We start from the raw sequence: 23,002 nt of genomic DNA, 5'->3' as shown, positions 1-23,002 counted from the left end.
TAGCGTTTGGTAAAGAGGGCTGATGTTATTTGCTTAAGCATGCTCCACACAGCCCGCTGCACTACGCCATAGATCAGTTCAGTGCCGAATCCCACCCGACAGGGTGGATTGCGTATTGTAGGATCTTCAGAGGTGTAAGCTTAATGGTAAAATCACCACTTGTTAACTTTGCCACTCTGCTTTCTCCCACCGTGCAGAGGGGACGTTGTCATCGCAGTGGCCCGAGGAGTCACCACCGTGCAAGCCGGCTTACCCCAAAGCGCAACCGTCCCGTTCGAGTCTCCTTTAGGAGGCTCGGGATGTGCCCTGGGGTACGTGGTGGTACCCAGTGCCACCCTGGCTGGTGGCAGCGCTCCAGCGGGAGGGGGCACAGGTCTGAAATGAGTTTGATGGTTATCAGCAGTGTGCCTCGGGGATTGCATATGATAAAGTACACAACACAATTGCTTTGGCTCTTGCAAGCAAAATATTTGCTGTGGCAGGTAGGGAGAAACAGGGCTCCAGTCTGATGAGCAGTGGGAGGCACCCAGCCCTAATCCCTTTGAAATCAAAGGCCTTTCCCCCACCATGCCCAGGAACAGATCCTAGGAGCAACCTCCAGCCTCCAAAGCGCCTCTCAAAGCTCTCGGTGCCCTTATCTTTCACATTTGGGGCAATCAAAGACACCAACAGCATTAGCTGTGCCATCCACTTGATTTCAAGTTACAAGCTAGAGCCTACTCCCTCTCAATTTCCTTGCTACAATCACGTTACGTCAACAATAACTCTCCCTGGGGAGAAGGTGGTCCTGCTCTGGAGGATGCATCCGTGTCCTGCAGAGGCTGCTGGCACCGAGGGGGCTGGTTTCATGCTGGCTGTGATGGGCAGGTCAGCGTTGGAAACAACAACCCCAGTTGCTGTCAGCAAGTTTCTGGCGCGCTCTGCACCGGGAAGCGGTCTGTCCTCTTGGGAAGGCAGATGAAGGAGTAATTCAGAAATCACAGGATGGGCTTTCTGCAGCTGAAAGCGAAGGGCGAGTCTGGAAAAAAACCATATTCCTGGGGGTGAAGGGGCCTTATTTACCACACTGTAATATCTTCTGTTTCTGTAGGAACATCTGAAGATAAATAGAATAGTGCTTCATCGTGCCAGGTAAACAGCTCTCACATGCCATGGCTACGGTCTCTAAGGAGCTTCTGTTTATTATGAACTGTCTCTGCCTCAGCTTTAGCTACAAACCCTCGCTGTGAATCCAGCAGGGAGAAGCTCACAATGAAAGTGAAGAGCTTGTATGAAGTTGCCAGAGGGATACTTATTACCTTTAGGATTATAAACATTTTTTTCCTGGAATTTTTGCTTTTTTCCCTGTTTTTTCTTATAAGCCCTGGTTCTTCAGACGGAGTGTTTGCCTCACCAGTCCCATTTGGAATGGAGCTTTAGTAGGCAGAACAAAAGTGTTATCAAAGGAAAGATGTTAGTGATGCTACAGAGACTTTAATAAGTCAACTATATCTGAATTATTTATTTCCTAGCTCCTGTGAACTATCTCTAAACAGAGAAATGCTTGGAATTACATGAAACTAAAGTGAGAGGCTCCCTGGAGGCTCTTGATAAGATTTAAATTTGCGGTAAATATTGGTGTATTGATTATTATCATGACCTGCCAATTTTTAATTTCCCTTTACAAAGAAAACCCGAACTTTCTCATTCTGAACCTAATTTGGATTGTTAAAAGGGTAAAAATGTAGATTAACATTGCCAGAGTTATGCTGGTCTAACTGAGACCATTGTTTAGCTCTTTTCTTTGGTTCATTTCCTAAGCTTTTGCATTTCCAAAGGGATGTTGTAAATGATGCAATGAGACAAGCACAACAAGCTTTACAGAGTAAAAGCTCAGGTAGGCACGCAGCCGTGAAATCCTCCTCCTCCTCACTGAGAGCACGATGCATGCCTGGTGCCTCCTCACGGGAACTGGCTGGTTGCACAACGTAAAAGCTGATGAGGTTTTCTGGGACGAGGTCCTGTAGCTGCCAGGGTTAAGAGGTGCTGGTGGCCCCGTGGCAGCGGGTAAAGCACTGAGGAAGCTGAGTCAAAATGGGGGTTGGAGGAAGGGTGAGTCTTCTCCCCCTCACCCCAATGGTTGGAGGGGAAGATCTCCAGGTTTTCCTGAGATTCCAAGATCTACCCTTGGTTTTCCAGTGGACTTGATAGTATTCTTGCGATTTGGGTGGTAATGATTTAGCCATAGGTTTTTACACCCACGTATTCCCACCACATGGCTGGTAAACCATGAAGCAGTTTGTTCTTTTCTTTTTAATCCAAAAGGAGAGAGAAACAGTTTTTTCATGGCACTGTCATTTCTGATGTCCTCATACCAAGGATTTGACTACAGTACTTTATGGCTTTCCTACCCTTCCATCAACCTTGGGATGTTTATTTTTCTTCAAACATAGCTGTTTGCAGCATGCTAACAAGAACTGAAGATCTTTTAACACTGCTATTTGTTTACTGAAGACATCAAAGCCTTTTTTTTCTCCACAAGCCTTCTTTGAGTTGGTACAATCTGCAAACAGCCATGCAAAACCAAGGTGTGCTTTGTGTAGAGCAAAATAAAACCACAGAGCACTGAAGATACAGATATTTTCTTATCTGAGATTCTAAATTTAGCTCTGCTTCATCTCTCATTCCTCAGCTTCTTAAACTGTTTGTTCCTAACTGAGAGCCCTGCAGTTTCAGCAGACCTTCCTACTGCCTTCAAGTTGGGTCGAAGAATACGACTGCAAACGTGGACAGTGGCAGGGATAGCAGCTAATCCAAAGCAAATATTTTGTAACATCTATGAGCAGATGCATTTCCTCGTTTCACTTTGACAGTCGAGATGCTATGCTAATGGAAAGCAGCACTCAATTTTTTGCATTAGGTCCTGTCAGCTTTCGATTCAGACCCAGGCTGTGGGTGCTGGGCAATACGCAGTGGAGGAAGTGACGGATGTTGGCAGCAAATTAAATAACAAGATCTGCTGAAAATAATGTCCTAACAAATACTGGGGCATCCTTTTTATGGATTTCCTAGAGATGCTGAGGCTATTTTAAGGCCGATAGAACTCCCATTCCTTACAGTGTAAACAGGATTATTCCTTGTATGGAACATAAGGCGGCGTAAACGGCACTGTGTGTGACTGGTATTTCCAGTCGTACTTCAAGTATTGCTTCGCCCCAAACATGTATCCCACCATTCAGAGCCCAGTGGCAGTCTTCAGAGAGCATTAAGCATTGACAGTACATCACAGGAAGCGTCTCTGTGGAGGACAACTTAAAGTCTCTCCGTGGAGGAGGACCTACTAGAGTGGTACCAAGAGATCAGCTCCCTCAGGAGCTATTCAACCCGTTGGCTGTGGTACGGACAACAGGGAACAAGAGGGCAACAAAGAAGGAGGACAGGACATGGACTGACTGACAAGGTTTTTATTCCACAAGGAAGAAACTCACCCCAAGCTGCGTTGGCTGAAGGTTACAGAGCGGGCAAATGCCCAGGGCTTTCCGGGAATGGGGAAGGGCAACATGCAAGGTCAGTGAGGGTCAGTAAGGCAGATCTGCGCGGACAAAGTACAGGTAATGAGAAATGCTGACTACAGTGGTTGGGGAGGGATGCGTGTGTTAAGGGCATTTTCAGCAACATGCAACTTCTTACTTTTTGATCACCCGGCTGTGGGTGTAGTTCACCCCGTCACAGCAGGGGAAGACATGCTGCGTGACCCGGTGCTCATGGCAGCTTTGGAGACCTGGCGCAAGGTGCACGGAGAAGACCCACGCAGGAGGAGCTGGGTGGCGAGAGGATGTGCTGTTCAGCAGCTCTTAACCCTGAAAACACCAAGAGGAGACGCGAGGTGCAAGCAATGCAGACCTTTCCCCTTTCGCTAGCTTTAAACCAGGCAAGCAGTGCTGGTACAACAGGGTGCAGCCAAAGAGGCTGCAAGTGTGGGGGACGCAGCAGTTTTGGCCACTTCCCTTGACTTTGGGTGCTGCTAAGCTTGAGTACAGCATCTGGCTCAGCAAGGCAGGGCTCAGCCTCCCAGAGGTGAGGGAGAAAAGGAGCAACTGTTCCCCGGTCCCAGGGTCCCTGTGGGTTGGGAGCAGGGACATGGCCCCCTCGGTGACACAGCCAGGCTGCCCCTCCAGTCCCAGCACTCAGGTGTCTCCTGCAGAGGACTTTCAGAATCTTGCCTTAAGAAATAAAACAAGATGGCAGAGCCTTAAAAAAAAAGTTTTAAGCACATCCAACTTTGGGATAGAGCGTAAAATTTCTTGCCAGAGAATTTAAAACAAACTGGAAACTGATCATCTACTCATTTAAACGATGTGCCTGGAGCTAAACCAGCAAGGCTGAATAATCTCTGCACTGCTTTCATCCTTCTTCCATTTTTTCTTTGTTCCATCAGCCACATGTGCGTTAAGTGTAAATTGAAGGGCTCTTAGCTGGAAAAGCAGATTGTGAAAAGGGCTTGGCCCTCATCTTGTAATTCGGCTTCAGTATTACAATTACTCTTAATAGCACTCTTATTTTGTTGTATTATTTATTCTGGCTAGAACCCTCTAGGATCCCTTGAAGGTTTTTTTTTTTCCTGGTGGATTTAGCCAACATCCACTCATGAATCCAGATGTTTTTGCTTTTATCCACAGGAATTTTATAGTATGGATATGCCAAGTTTATAACTTCAGGCTCAGCCTCAAGACAAGTATTTTTCAAATTCCCTAAATCAAAAATGGAAAGTGCCATGAAAAACTTGGGCCTTACTGCATTTAGTGTACCAGAATGGAAATCAAACCGCAGGACAATATTGCTGAAGGTTCTGGATCTGTGTTGATAGTCTCCTACATCACACCAGAAGTTACAGCCCAGATCATGCTATTTTCTGTGTTCTCGGACACAGACTCTTGCCTTTAGCACATCTTCAGCTCTTCTTTCCATTTACCAGCATGAAGTTAGGAGCAAAGATACATGTGGGTCCAAGATGCTTACACTGGAAAAAAGATTACTCACTGCAAGCCAGAGTCACTGCTGGTGTATTTAAATGAATGAAAATGTGCCTGTGTATGTCAGCTCCCCATCGTCAACACAGATACTCTCCCCAGTCAAAACTGGTTCGGAAATAAGGGCAGTGACGAAAAGTACCCTACCCTGATGGGGACCTGGTGAATAACACCAGTGTCTGCTGCGCCTTTGACAGCACTTAGGAAGAATAAGCAAACCCAAACTCATTCCTTGTCCAAAGTGAAAAAAGCAGCATGAAGCAGACATTAAAATAACCTTAATAACCTCCCTTTCTGCACTGCCTGGGGTTTCCTTCAGGCACTCCCATTCATGGGGTCCTGGGTTTCTTCCCTGCTCCCCGCTTGTCAGCGTGAGAATCCTGATTAAAGTCACTGTGCAGTGGTGGTCAGTGCTGGCATGGTGGCTTGGATGGTGTCCCCTGTTGGGGATGGCCATGTCCTTCCAAGTGCCCGGAGGCAGCTCAGGAGCACAAGAATAGCAAATGCAGGAGATGCACAGAACAGTTTTCATTGGCCTTTTGGCAACAAACAGTAAACATCATCCATGGCCATGCTGTGCTCAAAAAGCATGTGATGTTATGCCTGAGTCCACAAAAGGTAAATTTTAGCGTTTCCTCCAGGACACTCCTGACTGGCCTTGAGTGCACACACCAGCAGGGCCCGGGTCCTGCCTCTGCTCTGCACAATCTGAACCGTTTTAAAGCCACTCTCTGTGCACTGGACCAGGGAGAAACATGGAGCAGTTATTCCAGCCTGGTAGAGGAGAAGAGCCCCTTCGGCTCCCCAAGAGGCTTGAGTGCAGCAGCTAGTTATTGCTTGCTCTAATAGCATTAGTTCATTACCTGCATAGTTATTGGATCAAAGGAAATTTAAGTTATTCCTAAAAGCTCTTCTAAGGCTTCCCCCAGCATGGAAAAGCCTCTCAGCTGGCACAAAGGATGGAGCTGGCTCCATAGCAAACCTCTCCAGGTCAGGGACACGCCTGGACAAGAAGGAGGCACGAGAGCCGGGGAACGGGCGCCGAGGGCTGAGCACCCAGCACCAAGACAGCCTGCACCAGCTCGAGCAGCAAAGCTTTTCACCCACCTACCCCAGAGCTGAGCTCAACCATGCTGAAATCCCACTGTGTGGAGCTGCTGAGGGCAGGGGTAGGTGGTAACTCCATGCAAGGTGCCATCAGTCAGGGTGACTAGTCCAGGAGTCTACATGCTGTCACATGCAGGAGGCAGCAAGGGAGCAGCAGAGTTAGTGTGGATGATGCATTCGAAGGGGAAAGCACTTTTCTTGCTAATATCGTGGATCAAGTGTGCTGTGCAGGGCTTACAGAGGGTGCACACTAAATATCCCACCAGCACAGTAGTTCTGCCAGTTCTATCACATTTTCTGTTTTATAATGAGGAACTTTGTTAGTATTCAAGTATGCAGTTTAAATTTTAAAGGCCACCCACTGTACTTATATGCTATATGACAAATTGCGTAAGTATACCTGTTCCAATTTATTCTTCTAGTATTTTTAGTAAAATATGGTTTCAATGACTTTGTCTTCCCTGTAAAAAAAATCCATATTTTTCTTTAATAAGTTCATGACATTCAAGCTACTAATTTTCCTTACCATCACATCCCTTTTTGGACACAGAATAAAGGAGATTGAATATGAAAAACAAGGGGTTTTTTCCAAGTTGGAAATGGAGAAATACAAAAATACTGAGCTCTTCAGTTTTAAAGGTTTTAAAAAAATTCTCTCAGCAGGTCAGAAAAGTGATAAAATGCTTTTGTCTCCATTTCAGTGGGAGGCTAGTTTTGCCTTCGGCATCCTGAGCATCATGGGTGCTTCAGTACAGTTTGCTGCTGCCATTGCATCTCTTCTCCTTGGCCCACACTGCTACTGCTCGCTTGCTGGGATCGCTGGGACCAACTACCTGGGTTATACAGTCCTGTTCCTTTTTCCCTACACTGACTTCCCAAACCTCTGCAAAGACCCATCGCGCTATCAGCGGTACCCACTCACCCTGCAAATACTGGACCTGTGCTCAAGTTTGGCCATGTTCCGTGCATTTTTGGGTTTGTGATGACTTTTGTGAGACTGCTCCAGCTTGGAAATTTAAACATGAGCATTGGTCACGGCAGGGAAGGTGGATTGCCACCTGTAATGCCATTAATGGCAGCCAGGAGGGTGGCACGGCGGTGCAAGGACAGGCAGATCCTGAATGCACTCACATCAGGATCAGTAGTGCCCCTGAAGCCACGTGCATCATTCCATTAAATCACTTTATGAACCAGTAATTTGGCCCTTCATACCCATTACATCCCAGTGCCATTTCAACCAAAGGGACACACTTTTAGCATATATAGCCTGGGCAAAATTTTATGGAAATTATACAATTTGCTTTTGACATTACAGAAAGCAGAACCTGAAGATTTGCCTTTCTGCTCTTCGTTACAACTGTGAATGCTGCACTGCCATTAATGCATGGAGCCATTAAAACCTGCACAGACATAGATCTGTTACCTGAACAGCAGAAGAGGTGTGAAAAATAACCACCATCCAACACATATCATCTCTGCTCCAAGTAAAGCCTTAGGCAGCAGCACCTCGACAGTGTAGGAGGATGAGAGGTGAGGGCAGGAGGAGGAACAGACCTTTGGGTGACCCGCAGTGGAGCCAGAGCCCAAGCACCACGCTCCCGACCAGCTCCCGCATGAGGCACAGCATCCATTTCCAGCCCCGACGTACCTCCAACCCACACACCTTGGAGGACTTGCTGCTGGTTCAGACATTCACAAATTTTGCTGTGCTGAGGAAAATCTCACCTTCTGTGCATCCAGTCCCTTAGGGTTTTTTTCTTCCCTTTAACCTTTGTTTGGAGCCAGTCTCGAATCCCCCAAAATAACTGTTTCCATGACAACAGCCCAGCAGTGGACTCCTCTGGGGCATCTGAAGAATCAAAACATGGCCAGTGCTTCCTCCTGCTCCAGCATCACACCCCATGGTACCACCGCCCCATCCTATCCCCTTTCCCTCCCCTTGTGCCAAAGTAGACTGCAAACTACTTTGGGCAGAGCTCTGTCTGCTTGGGTATTACTGGCATTTACTGAATAAGTCACACTGCACAAGTGATGTACGAGCAGGTATCAGACCATGGTACCAGCTTATGGCAGGGGAGAAAGGCCAAGAGGGTCTGCAGGCTAAAGGACTGGACAGCTGTTGGATTTTGTAATCCCCTAAGCTTTATTAATAAAAGATTCATAATTTTCATGCCCTCCCTGGTATTTTACAGAGGATATGAAATGATCCTTTGTTATTCAGTCACTGCTTTGCTTCCAATACACAGCACTTCTTCTGACCCCCCTTCAGCAAAGCCCTGCAACCGCTGAACCCTCTGGTCCTGGCCCAGCAAAGCATGCAAAGGTCCCCACCGAGACCAAAAGCATCCCCAGATGCATCCTCTCCTCAAACAGGGCAGGATAGCAGCCCTCTGCAGAATCAGGCCCTGCTTGCCCAAGCATTTTCTCCCACAGGCGGCACAGCCAGCACCTTGCCCAGAGACGGGCTCCAGCTGAGTGCCCAATTGATCCACCGCTTTTGAGGCTGTTCCAAAACCCCATCCCTTCCCTGCAGCACTTCTGTCTGCCCTCAGACCAAGATTTATGAGGGTTATCCATGGATGTGGTTGCAAGAAAAGTCCAAAAGCTTTTGTTGCAATGCCACAAGCAGCACAAAACCAGCAAAATGCTCTTCGCATACCTGATCCTCACTGAAGGGATATGAGCAGGACACCCAAACACAGACAGCAAGCTCTGAAGCGGGACCTGAGGAGGCAGCGTGGATGCGTGCCAACCTGACAATGGGGTTTCATTTAACAAGCGCAGATTTAAGTGTGGAAATCAAATATGAAACAGTCGTAGCCAGCATTGTCTGCATTCTTGGAGTGGCACTGCACTAGCAGAAAGAAAAGAACTGAGACACTGGCCCAGACATGCTCCAGCTGTCTGCGACTACCTCTTCCCTCCTCCACTGAATGTAACTATTCAGCTTGTTTTCATTTCATTATTGGATGTTATTTTTGCAACCTGGGAAGAGAATAGAAAAGGGGAAAAAAAAGTCCTTAAAATGCTTTTGGGTTTATTTAAGAACTAGACCATTTCTTTCCTTTTTATCAGAGATAAAGTACAGACTTTAAAAAGTCCACGAGGCCTATGGTATTATTAGTTAAGCATTTATTTCTCAAATAAGGTCCTTTATCTCAGAGGCAGCAGCATTTGCATTGCTGTGGTTATTCACGTAAGCCATGCTCATTTAGCACTGAGCAACACGCAATTGAATAGCCATATAAAACACCCACCGGGTGAGCAACAGCTGCCTACAGGTAACCTTAAATTTCGTGCGCTCACTTGCCAAACGTTTCAGCTCTAGCCATATAAATCCTCATTTGCATGCGGGAGCAGGGCAGACCCTTTCCTCCAACACCATGGGTAGGTAAAGAGGAGGCACTCCTTCACCAGGCACAGCGCAAATCAAGCTTTTAATGAGTTGGTTAAAAGCCTGATGCTGCAGATTGCTATTAACAGGAGTGCTTCTCAACCCACTGCAGGGTCAGCCCATCCCTGGCTTCCCTTCCCTCCTCTGCCTTCCTCTCAAGACAGCTTATCCATTTTTAATGTTAAAAAGGATTCGCTTCCAAGATCTGATAATTTATTTTCCCCTCTCTTTACGCCAGTTTTGCTTGACAGGGAAATGCCAGCATGCACCGCCCGTCCCCCCCAGCTGGGGACACTCCACCCTATGAAAAAGGCAAACACTTGCCAAACAAAGGGCCAGGATTATATAGTTTCCCACTGAGCGTAGTGGGAATTCTCAGTTTGTGCTGGACTTCTCTGGAAAAATCTTCCCTCCGTTTTGATGCTGATACACTTCAGCACAGCAGCAAGCTTTCAATGGTGCTCCAAGGGAAAAGCAGGATTCAGAGTGTCTCTTTCCATTTTATTTATCTTCCTCTTCGGGACAAAGGCATATATGCTAACCCAGGAGCTCTTTTCGTATCAGCTTTTGCACACTCCTGCAGTATTCCTGGCAGAAGAAGGTCAGGTATGCTTTAATGTGAGTTGTCTCTCCAAACACTGTTTTGTAACATCCAGAGCAGGTCTGTAATTCTAAATTTGGATATTTTAAGCTCCAACTAAGATTTTTTTTTTTGAAGTGCACATGCAATAACTGCTCACTACATGCAGATCATTGCTTCCTAATGAATGGCATTGCTCTAAGGATTTGCGTGGAGAAGGTTTCACCTTAATTTTACCTTATTCTACCAGCCAGTTCAGCAAGGGGAGAGCCCCTCCTACTCCAGGATGGTCCTCCCCTGGGTGGGCTGGACCTGAGCATGGTACTCACTAGCAATACTGGAGACATCGAGCATGGCAATCCGCTACCCAAGGCACCAAGCCAACCCTGCCAGGCAATCTGGGGGCCTGAATGAGTTTTAAAGCAGATTGGAAGATGGGAAATAAATTTTGGAATGTTTCTTGAAATTATGTTCTTTCCATTTTATGGCATTCAAATTAGATCATTTCCTTTTTCATCCTGACTTTACTTTTAGTAGTTTTTAATTTTTGTTTAATGAAAATTAATTCTCATACTAGAATCCAATTTCCATTCATTAAGGATAAGATGATTATTTCAAGCAATGAGTTTCTCCAAATCCAGAAACCCTAAACATATGCTCAACACCAAGCCTATAAGCAACTCCATTTACCTTAATATGCGTGCTTATCTCTAAGCATGTGCTTAAGTGGTTTGTTGGCAAAAGCTAGAGTGCTTATCCCCTTCCAGATGACCCTATTTAATATTTACCAGTATTAATCTGCTCAATAACTATAGATAGCAGAGAAAAAACCCATTGAATTAGCTCTACACACAGCTTTTCCAAATATGATTTCTACATTACCCAGGAGGGTCAAACTGTTCCATGCTGAAGGGCTGACCCCAAAGCCACAGCAATCAGTGGAAGGGTGTTGACCAATTGCACTGCTTTGGGGATGGGATCCCCTGTGAGCAGAAGCAACTTTCTGCTTTTGGCACTGTGACTAGTAGGGATAACAAAGGCTCTACGCTGACATTAAGAAAATTTGTTTTATGTATTGACATCCTGTTAACCTCCAGTGCACTTAAAGGAAGCTGTTAATTTAATGGTTGCGTCAGAAAGATATGGCAGAACATGTATTGCTGAGCAACGAAGGAAATCTCCAAGCCTAATGTCAGCATTAACACCTGCACAGGACAGCACTGACTGCAGAGGCCTCTGTACAGAGCATAAATTTAAAGAATCTGCCCTTGACAAGGAGAAAATTTTCAAATCGAAGTGGTAGTAGCTGATACAGACTCTAGATACAGGCTTTGGTGTCTGCCTCCACCATGTCCTCCAGCAGCAAAGCCTCTCTAGATCCTACATGTCCTTTCAGTTGAATTTGATGCAGGATGCATGGATTAATCCTCTCCCACCACTTGGAAGTAAGAGGCCGCACATGGCCTTATCTCACCCTGTTGTAAAGCGTTCTCAGCAGCCCTCAAGAACCAGAAAAGTTTATTTTGCTATTAAGCCTGAGCAGTGCCTTGATTTCACTGCAATTCAATTTGACTATAGGTGGTATCCATTTTACTGAGTATCAAACTTACATGATGCATGTATGCAAAGGTAAAAGTGGAAGGTAACGGCAAGACACTTACCTAAAATGAGATGCTTGACCTAAAAACATAGAAAGATATAAAGGCCCTGACTCAACAAAATACTTCAGCACATACCTAGCAGCAGACACACAGACGATGCTGTTGAACTCAGCCTGACACAAGTGCTCTAACTAGTATTATGATAATCAGGATTCATTACAAGTGGGATAGGATCTGAATATAACTGTGCCGTAAAACCATGTTTTTAATCTGTGAATGCCAGTCCCTCACTTGAGGTGATGAAGCTATAGTCTTTCTATTGCCTGCTCAGACACCAGCTCATATGTATATCCCAGAAAACACCTTAATTTACAAAAGCAAACTAGAAAGATTATTTGGGTTGTTGCATTACTTAAGAAAACCTTTATCTTTGTGTGCGAGGCTGGCACTCACACTCGAGTCCCAGCTCACTGATCCACATTTGATACTTCTACAGATTTGAGCACTGACCTTCCAGGCCCGAGATCATGGATTTGTGTCCTTGACTCCTGCAACTCACAGCATTGTTCCAAACATCGTTCCTGATCGTGGGTCACTCGACTTTGACTCATGTTCTGTTAAACAGCCCACCACCTCTGTTCATCCAGTCTCCCACACAACCATCACTATCCTTTCCCCAACCCTACTCCCCACTCTTCAACCCGTGGCTCAGGGTCAGCATCATCCTTCAATCCTTTATCCTGCTGCTTATATTTTTCATCCACTGGCTCCCAACGAGAAAGGGAAAGGAAAGTTCCTTGCGGCTTTGGCCAACCTAACCTCCTAAGGTCTTTTTGCCCAGAAAGACAATAACTATGGTTCAAGCCAAGTTACTATCTCTTCCAGGCAAGGGAAGTCTGGCAACCCTGATAGCTAATGACCTACATAAGCCTGTGTTACAATTTCACTTTCCATAATTCAACTACAGTTTCTAAACCGTGGGGAAGTGCTATATGGTATTTATGGAAACATTAGTGTTACTTAGATTTTTAGAAAACAGTAACACTGTTTTCAGTGGTCTTGCTTAACCACAAGTCAAGATAGTCTTGAACTACCATATTCACTTGATAAAGTTTAGAGATGCTTAGAGACATTTCTACCAACATAGAAAGGAAGAATTTGAGGCATTACAGAAAAAAAAAATCACTCCTGAGCACAGGTTCCTCCTCTCATCTGGCTGCATTCGGTGCAGGTGTCCATCTGCACACAGAGCAGACAGCAGAATTAAAGCCTAAACCTATAATCATTAGTCAGGCAAAATTACAGTGGGTGATGGTCTGCTCAGCTGAACCGAGTGCTTTATGGCAGGTGATCAGGACACTCCTGCCCAATAACCTTTTTAATCTCTTGGGTTTCTAGTCAGCAGTTCTGCTCGTGGGGGCAGCAAGCATACAAAAGCTATTTTCTCTGCAAGTGTTATGATTTCTATTTCAGTTCAGCATGCTTCGTTACTGAACTGTCATTGCCCACAAATGAGTTTTCTGAGTAATTAATACTGCAGGGGCTCTAATGAAGATGCCATGTAAGATTCTGCTTCAGCAGGTCCAGGTGACATTACCAGTCTGCCACCCTTTCCCAGCTCTTAAAAAATACGATGCCTCCTTAGCGGGACAAATCAGGATCTAAATAGCGCTACAGCACTGAGACACAGGTTATTTTGCTTGTTTAAAAAAAAATAACTGTAGCATTAAATCTGTCATTCTAGACAATAAAATCCTCTGTTTATCAAGTCAGGAAGAAATCATTAGCAGCAGCACCCTTGCTTTCCACAGGCTGCCCTCGTGTCTCTGGGTGGCGTTTGCCTTAGATGGTTTTTCACGGACACCCTGCCACCACTGTCACCTGTGCAGCTCCACTGCTGATACCAACCGGGAAAGCAAAAATAAAATACTGTCAACTCTTGCTCTGACCAGAGCAAAGGAGATCAAGCAGCCAACTAAAATATCCCAGCTACTGTATGGCTGTAAATGGTAGAGCAGGAAGGGTGCTAACAGTGTGAAGGTTTGTGAAGGGAAGGACTGAGCTGACTGCCATGACACATATTCAATGCAGAAGACTGACCGGAGACTACTTGCTCCTCACACAGATGGAGGTTAATTCTGATAATACATCATGTAAATAAGGGAAGCCAAATAATCCTTACACAGGAAAAACACTACGGAAGCTGTGGTTACCAAATATGCAGTGCTTACAGATTTTACTGAAGACTTGGAAACATGGGCTCAACAAACTAGCAGTTAAGGGACATATTTTCAAGCATGTGAAGTGCAATTGTGTTTCTTTGTGCACAGGGAGGTTATACGAGTTCACATTCCCCAGCCCCGGCTAAGAGCATGTCTGGTTCTGCTGAGGGGACATGCAGGCGTTTCACCACCACGCCACACCGCCCGCCTGGCTGCAGCACTTGCTTCCCAGCAAAATCTGACATTTCCATCCAAGTTCAAGCTTTTATGTTTGACTCACCTCAGAAAACAATGGACATTAATCCTACTGTACAGGTACTAATGACAGAGAAGAAAACATCACTGAAGCCCCATCAACCTTTTCCTCCTCAGGACACCAGATTTATTATTGACAAAGTGCCTCCTGCTTTGTGTTAACATCCGACTTGACTGCAAATGCCCGTCAGGAGTAAGGAGCAGTTCATCTCCTCATCTTTTACCTTCAGGGCAATTTAAGTTAAAGTCAAACCACATGAAAGGAGATAGTGTTTGCCTGATTTTACAGCTCTACAAAAATTGCCTTTTTATCATATTGGATGAAAATTTTTGTAACTGGCTCTGATAATTAATTGGAAACTAATCCAAGAACAAATAAGTGAGCATGCCACGAACTGTATATGGAAGAGACTACAGAATAAATTCAAGAAAGCAATTTTGCTGGCAAAGATCAAAGAAAAGTAAAGGCATTAGTTAATAGCCGTATTTTCTTAAAACAAGAAGCCCTTCCTTTGAAGGCAACAGCTGATGAATAAGAATCTGATGAAGCTGATTCTTGTAAAGTTCCTTTGAAACAAGGTACATGTACACCCTCAGAAAGAAAATAATTTCAAAACACTGGCATTATTACTCATGTCTTCTGATCACTCTTAGTCACAGTAACTTCTCTATTGTGTGAATAGCCTTCAAGGAAAAAAAACATGCGCCTATTCCACAGATTAAATAAACAGTCCAATTGCAAAGCTGGTATAACATTTTCTTTTCCCTGCAAGTTACCAGCTGTGAGATTTCTCAATCCTACTGAAACCTTCTACTTTGACTTCAGTTGAGCTAATGATTGGCAGCTCAGACCCAGCAGAAAACTAAGATGCCCACATAGCTGATACCAGAGTGCCTGGCTGTTGGGTGTCTGCCTCCCAGGGTGGATTCCCATCCACACCAGTAATGCCAAGGTACTGGACTCTCCATACATGGCAGAAGTCATGTACTTCATAGAAGGCCCAAAGCCCCAGATGTTGAGCTAGGCAACAGACAGAAGCAAGAACAAAGGAGGAGAAAGGAGGTACAGGATGGAAAAGTTTGAAATCTTGCCTCTTTCCAGGGCTTTAAGGTGGCACTGGCTGACAACAGAGCCCAGCACCCACCCTGGGCAGGTGCTTACAGCTGCTCTTGGGGAGGGCTAAGCAGATCTTACTCTTCTTTTAACTCCTAATTGCCAGGGGAAGGACCGATGATGCCAAGGTTTGCTGCAGGCTAGAGGCTAAAGCCAAGAAACTGAGAAACACAAGTATTATACCCTCAATTTCTTGGAGGGGGAGGGTGTCAGCAGCAGCTGAATTCTGTTGATCGAGTAGAGAGGAAAGGCAATTTTGGGACATTGGTACCTCTGTCCTTATTGGAAACCTCCCCTCAGCCTCAGTAATGACTATCTTCAGCACAAAAATGGCGCAAGGTGAGACAATTCCACCTTGAACCACGGCACTGCTCGTATCACAAGATGCCCGGTGGCAAGCAGGAACAAGAACTGTAAGTAAAATTAGCTCTTATGTGGGAGGACCACCTTAAGGCCCATCTCAGAGGACTTAAACAGATCCTTACAGGATTGCTTCGAAAGGGAAGGAGACACACAGAAGTTTTTCCACAATACCAACATCAGCTATTGCCTTGCTGTTGGTCTCCCCTGTCTGGGTTGGGGTTTTGCCCTGTGGAACTAACCCAACATATCTGTTTTCCTACACACAGCCCAGTGACTAGCTAGGCTGAATAAACCCTCAGTAATCCCATTTCTACCCACAATTTGGATGTGCTGACCCCTGAAAGGGTCCACCTCCCTGCTGACTGGGGGCACAGGGGAATTGATCTCATGAAGCTCTAGGAAAATTCCTCAGGCTGGAATGTCTGCCCTGGTTAAACTTACAGTTAACTTCAGCAGATGTGTCCTAGCTACCTTTTAAAACTGGAATATAATTATGCAGAATGGTTTCTTCAGCGCAAAGCCAGTTTAATGATTTCTGCCACAGTCCACAGCCATCTGGGCTGGCAGCACCAATACGGAAATGCTTCAGTCTGAGAAAATCCTCAGGAAAAAGAGCCTCAAAACAAGGGTGGAAGGTAGCACAGTTTAACTTGGATTACCTCACTGACTGGTAAAATTCCCAGAACAGTTGCATGATGGAATGGGAAAATATCAAATATAGCTGAAGCATGCATAGAGGTGGGCAGATCTTAAGTGCCTGGATAAACAGGTGCCAGGCAGTAACTTCCCGACAAGTCTGCTAGTTTTGAGACTAAATACTGTCTCTTGGTCTGAATCAGAAACTGCACCTCTAGTGTCTTAGCCTTTCCTCTCTGTTCTCACCCCAGCACTGGTGTCTAAGTGTGAGGTGTCATGAGGTACCTGAGTCACATTAACAGCTCACTGGCACCAAAAGAGGCAGTGCCAGTCCCAGCCAAATATTCCTACCAATTTCCTTGCACCTTGCCTGTCTGACCCCTTGGCAAGATGATTCAGCTTGCTAAACCATCCAAACTATTCAGTTCTGTGCTTTTGGAGGCCTCCTGCCCTGCCCACGCTCCAAGCTGCAGGGCAAAGTTATGCGACACGCGTACAGCCGGTGGACCAGCTCCAAAACAAACGCAGCTTGGCTAGCACAAGAAATATAAAAAGCTAGACAAATAATACATACCCCAAGCATATTTTCCTACCTTTGTGGGATTAAAATCCCTCCCTGCATGTCTAGTCCTCTGCTCTGAAGCATGTTCCTCTGTGTAGGCAGGAGATCCCTGTAAAAAGGGAATACTTTGAGAGCATTCCTGTCTCTTCCTCCCTCAGCTACCTGCCTCTCTGGAAGAGATCGCATCCCCCACGTTTTCCCCCCTTTTCCTAAACAGGGGGTTTCTCCCAAGTATTTTTATTTTAAAAATCAACTTGCCAACCCTTTTCCCAGTGAGCTTGAATGAGGAGCATCAGGCGATGACCAGCACCCTTATATAAACCTCAGGCAGCCTCCAACACTTTGTCTCTGGGTACCCCACCTAGGCAAATTACCAAAGTTTAGCAATGCTTTTTGTTACCCCTGTGCTAGGTGCAGATGTTTCTCTTCTCTTTACATTTCTAGGGAGGGCAAAGACAGCAGAGAAAAACAAGCCCCAGATCCCAAAAAGAGTTTGAACTTGACACAGCTGCAGACACCCCTGTTACTGAGATCTGCCAAGTGAGACTTCCCAAATTATCACAGTTCATTGCCCAACAGGAGGCTTGTACCAGAAAACCTACCCCAAATTTGGTTTTATTTTATGGAGCATGCCATTGTCATCCTTCTTCCCAAGTGGAGGTTTGTTTTTGCTGGGCATGTGCTAAGTCTCACACATATTGCTATTATTGTGTGGCTTTCCCTTCCTCTCATAGCTACTAAGCTCAGGAAGCCTTAGATTCAGGTAATAAATATTACGGACTGATTGCAGTCAGATATAGCAGAGAAGATTAGAAAAGCCTCAGACAAACCTTCAGTGTCAGACATCTGTACCCACTGAGGGCCACTGAGAGACAGGCTTGGAAAAAGTGAGTAGAAAAGATGAATATATTGAATATATTAGTCTACACATACCAAGAAGGCAAAATACTGATTTCATGAGGCTACGTAAAAGCAGATGTGCAGAAATAGCTCTGTGTTGAAGGACTCCCACAGATAGACAAATACCTTATAAAAATACCAGCAATAAAGTACAAGTGAAATGGCTGTGTTGATACACTGAACTCACATCATTAAGTAACAGTGCTATGAGGTTAGTGGTAAAGTGATTCTCCTGTTTAAATCTAAACTGGAAGAGGTCTTTCCATTTTTAAGAAGCCTGAAGGACTCTTAGGGAGACTCAGATACTAATAGCTCACTAGAAATGTCACCACTAATTCTTTGCTGTGCTCTAGGCTCTAATTGACAGCATTGATAAAGGATCAAAGATGACATTTATCCAAGTCACTTTTATTGTCTAGTCATGGTTTTAGAGGACAACATTCAGGTTTCAAGTGATGTCTGCTAAATTCAGAGTTTTTTGGAACTGGATTTTGGGGTAATATTCATAATACAACTGGGAACAACTAAAACATGAACTTTAACTTCAAAGTCCATTCCCATTCTTCCTTTTCATGCCAGTGCTATTGAGATTACAGCTAGACTATGACTTTAGAGAAAATTCAGAAGAGAAAGTGCTTTCTTCATTTCCCCTCTAGAAACATCAAAGAGCAGAGCTGACTTCGTGCTCCACAGTGTCTAGCCACCAAACCTTCCCGAAGTGATTCAGCACGATGACAAACGGGTGACAGTGCAGCTGGCACAGCACTGGGTACACCGAGAGCATCGTTTCAGTAGCTGAGCCAACAGCACAGCTCACCAAATCAGAGGGGAAGGTCTCACTTGGTGTGCCCTCCTCGTGGGTCCACAAAACCACGCTGGGCTGTCCCCCACATCTCAAACCAAGGTGACTGTGCTGCAGGCTCCCAGTTCAGTTCCTAGACATTCAGTTCAGTACTTTTTCTAAACATGCTGAAACTTTAGAAGTTCGTGGAATTAGCAGTGCAGAAAGAAATTCAGGATCCCAGCTGAATAATCTGAGATACATAAATTCCTGTGACAAATAAAAACAGAATCTCAGCACAGAGCAAGCACCAGGAGCTTCTAGTAATATGTTCAGTTCCTCTCTCCTTCCTTCCCAGTTTGCACAGATAAGGGAGCTGAATGACGGACGGACACTGCATTCCACAGAGTCTTGGAAATCGTACTGGTGTTCACAAGATCGGAGACACATCCCATCTCATAGCAATCAATATTATAACTGCAGAATGTACGCAAAGCAAGAGATACACAGTTATTCAGAATCTCACATCCTCTGTGGGGCTGCTGTATCCCACCTAGGTGGGTTTGTTAAAGCCCCTGGCAGTCCTGCCACCGTACTCTTTTCTGTAGAGCTCCTGAGGTAAAAACTCATATGTGGCTGTTACATAAATATTGACATGAAAACATATGGAAACCCACCATATTGCCGCAAGTCCTTTGCTACACACACCTCTGATGAAGTGGGATCCCTGTTCCCAGCTGGAGCAGAAAGGCTCCGGCTCTCATGCGGGGGAGCTAATGGGGTCTGGCTGCCTGGATGGTGAGACACACAGGGCTCATCTGCCCTGCGTAATGAAGTCCCACAGAGGCGCTTGCTTGCACAGGAGTCTCTGGACACAGTTAAAATGTGAGCTATGTTTTGCTGGGAATTACCATGTTGTTACTGGTTCCCCTGATAGCATCAGCTCTGAAGTGTAGATACAGCCAAGGGGAATGCTTAGAGAATCCAGATGCACTCCTCAGCTTTAATGTGATTTCCTTTCCCCAAAATATTACTATACATTTTCTACAGTGACAGCCATGACTCAGATACCTCAGAAGAGAAGAGGACCAATTTATTTGTGTGTATGCCTGTATTTTTCAGCTGAATACCAAAAAACCTTAGTATCTAATTTTATGGAAATTATATGAAAATACTGCACAGTACATAGTAGCCTCTTGCCATCAAGACTCTTCTTAATAGTTATGCTACTAAGGAATATTAAATGGAACAATATACACTTTGGCATTTAATCATAGAATGGCTTGGGTTGGAAGGGACCTTAAAGATCATCTAGTTCCACCGCCCCTGCCATGGGCAGGGACACCTTCCACTAGAAGGTGTTTAAAGAGCTTTACAGAAGAGCATAGTAAAGTTTTCTGTGAAATGTGACTCCACACTGGTTCAGACAATCTCTTCCCTAGTACATCTCTCCTTTAAGTACCATAAATGAGCTTCCACATGGACAAGGGGTGGTTTAGGAAAAAATAAACAGACTAGGAGGCATTGATATGAACAGCACTTAAATAATCTAATCTCTAGCTAATTTAAGAACTCCTAGGGAAAGAGAAGGTAGAGATAAGGAATCTTAATGAGGTCAGGCCAAAAATCAACACATGATCAGCAAATGCTGACTGCTGCCTGTTCATTATGTGATGAGTTTGACAGTTTCTCAAGAGGAGAGACCACTACAAAAATAGTAAAAACATTCCACTAAAAAACCCACTGAGCCAGTATTAAAGTCTTAGTAAACAGTAAAAGCCTGGTAAAGCATTGTTAGTCATTGCTAAAGTATTGCTAAGCAACCCTTTATCCTCCTTAGGACTGGATTAGCTTGATCATGGCAATAACTAACAATCTTTCATCCTTGCTTGCAATGCTTAGTTTGAAGTGCTATGTAATTTTCTTTGAAACTCAAGTGAGAGTTGCCACTCTAATTCCCAGCCCCTGCCGAGGCATGGGGGGAGCTGCACGTCTGCAGGGAAACCTGTCTGCAGCTCCCAGCGGTTTCAGAAGCCAGGCTGCAGGACACTGCAACTAATTCATCTTAAAAGACAAGCAATATTTATTCACTCTCACACTTTAATTCTTTGCTGATTGTAATCAGCAGCTGATATCCCTCTTTAGTACTGATTTAAAGAAGCCCAGCCTTGCTCTTGCCCAAAGCTAGACTAGCTGCTGTCAGGATTTCTACTAAAGCTCTATTTAACAGCAGTAAAAGACTGAAACCAGGAAACTCCTGGGCATAGACCTCACTGGCCTATTGCTCCAAGGTAACAGCTTACTGCTAGGCATTGCTACTATCTTCCGTCTTTATTTTCTACGCCATTTACATTTGTATCATCTCAGCAGGACCTGCAAAGTCCTAATAAATCACCTAGCAGAGTGAATTCAGCCAGGTTATTAGCTCACCTAGTCTAACCTCTAAGCAATCTCCAAAGGAAGACAGGAGTAATAAGGGACTTGTCCTGCCTCAACCTGATCCAAAACCCAATGCGATGAGGGGTCAGTTAGGGACCAGCACCAATCAACTGATACTTGGAAAAGCCAAGGAGCCTAAGAAAAACAAGTTAGGTGAGTCCTGCAGGTCTAGTGCAGGTCCTAGCGCTGCCTCCCCTGTGGTCGCAGGTGTTGGGGAAGCAGCATCCAGCAATCCATCCACTTTCCCAGACTATAGCCAGAAAGGGTGGGGAGTTCCCAGACACCTTCCCAGCCTTTCTTTGTCTCCATCAGGTTTTTTTCTCAGATTAGCATAGATCTGCTAACAACAGTGCTCCTCAGCCTACGTGGTGCTTTAACAAAGGTACAGCCACGTTCTCTTTAGTCTGACAGATGTGGTTTGTCACCAGCTAGACCCACAGTGCAGTTTTAATGAGTGGCTAGGATTTACTCATATAGCTGTCTGCTTCAGTTGGCAAGATGATAATTTCTTGTGAACTAGAATTACTTGTTCACTCCAAAAGTTAAAGTCCATGCCTACAGGAGAGATATTTGCTAACAGTAATTTTTATAACAGAAAAAAATCAGTTAGTGAGAAACATTGCTTTTTAGTGAAAGCAGGGTTACAGAAATATGTATTCAGCTATTGTGCCTGTATCAAAATGGTCATATCAGAGCAGGAAAGAGGTCCCATATAAGTCAGAATCCATTATCTATTACTTTTGGTTTAGGAAGAGCTCAAAAAATTGATGCGCTTTCTCAGAGCCTGGGGTCTGAGGCAGTGTCAGCTCACATGCTCTTACTCACATAGGTGAAGAGTTGTTCTTGCAGGAGTAGTAGGGCTACCACCAACATGACAGTCTAGGGAACTCCTCACTGATTTATGCCATTCATCTCCCAGCTAATGAAGAAAAAGGGTTTTTTTTCTTTGCTTCCTGAAAAGACAATGCACATAAACAACACATAAGATGATAGTTTTATTTTGTTACAGCAAGGGCTGCAGCTGCTCCCTGAGGGAAGGGAACAAAGGGCAACCCCAGTGAGGGCACTGCCTCACTCCCAGAGCCTGAGCACAGCAACCAGAGCCATCAACAGCCCCAGAGCCAGCAAGGGATGAACAGGTCCAGGGGCCACCCAAGAAGCCCAGTCAGGAGCAAAAGCAGATAGGACCAGTAAGCTGCAATGCACATGCAAGGGGCCATCCAGGAGACAGCTACTTACAGCATCAGTCCAAGAAGCACAGGCAGCAACAAGGCTGCAGACCAGCACTCCTGCAGCATAGCTCAGACAAGGGGTAAGAAAGAGCCCTGGGCTGAGCTTAAATAGGGTCCAGGGCCTATGGCCAGGGTGTGGGGGAGGTCCCAGGTGAGGCTGCTCAGGGCTATTAAGTCCATGTGAGGCCTTGACACATATACCTGCTGATGATATTAATTTTAAATATGGTGCATGAAGCCATACCGATTTATTCCTGTGTGAGATCAAAAGCAGACAACAGTCACATATCAGAACCTCTCCCAAAATGATCCCATGATAAAGTCCCGTGGCTCCACTGAACCATGGGTCTCTGATTGCGGGCAGCCGGCTCCCAGATTAGACCTCACTCTGGCTGATGAAAACGCTGGGCTGGTGACAGGCAGTGGCAGTGTGGTCAAATTTAAGTGATTTTTTTTTTCCTGAGTTCCCAAATTTCCCAGGTTAATGCCACCTCAGAAAAAACACATCACTCGGTTTAAAAACTAAGCCTCCTTCAGTTGGTTTGACTTTCTTGCACACCAGCTCCCCTGGCACAGAGCTCAGAGGAACACAAATGCCTGGCTTTAGACAGTCAGATTTGAATAAGCGCATGATAAATTTATTTTTCCTAAAATCCAGCATGTATAGACAGTGTAGCCCACCCTTCCTTCCACATCTTCCCTGTCTGGGGCCGAGTCTTCTTCCTTATCTTCAGCGAGCAGTTCTGACATTCTCCAGATATGCACATGAGGTCATGCAGAGACTTTTTGGCTAAGTACCCCGCTTAT

At 45.1% G+C, this 23,002-nt stretch overlaps 1 protein-coding gene and 1 long non-coding RNA gene across 2 annotated transcripts; one reads left to right on the top strand and one right to left on the bottom strand.

The window, feature by feature from the left end:
• Positions 1-1,251: 1,251 nt before the first annotated feature.
• On the top strand, positions 1,252-7,099 carry TMEM212 (transmembrane protein 212). Its single transcript, XM_050902675.1, is given in 3 exon segments — positions 1,252-1,317; positions 1,320-1,418; positions 6,818-7,099. Coding segments are annotated over 3 exon segments (447 nt in total).
• A 367-nt stretch (positions 7,100-7,466) lies between these two features.
• On the bottom strand, positions 7,467-22,260 carry LOC127020270 (uncharacterized). Its single transcript, XR_007767045.1, has 4 exons — positions 22,203-22,260; positions 21,789-21,916; positions 16,875-16,952; positions 7,467-7,965 (listed from the first exon to the last, which is right to left on the bottom strand). It is a non-coding gene; the product is annotated as an uncharacterized LOC127020270 (long non-coding RNA).
• Between the last annotated feature and the right edge of the window lie 742 nt (positions 22,261-23,002).

This window comes from Gymnogyps californianus, chromosome 10 (assembly GCF_018139145.2).
Source record: "Gymnogyps californianus isolate 813 chromosome 10, ASM1813914v2, whole genome shotgun sequence".
In the NCBI taxonomy this organism is placed as follows: Eukaryota; Metazoa; Chordata; class Aves; order Accipitriformes; family Cathartidae; genus Gymnogyps; species Gymnogyps californianus.
Note: the sequence above shows the minus strand (reverse complement) of the source record. Positions and strands in the feature narration are given on the sequence as shown.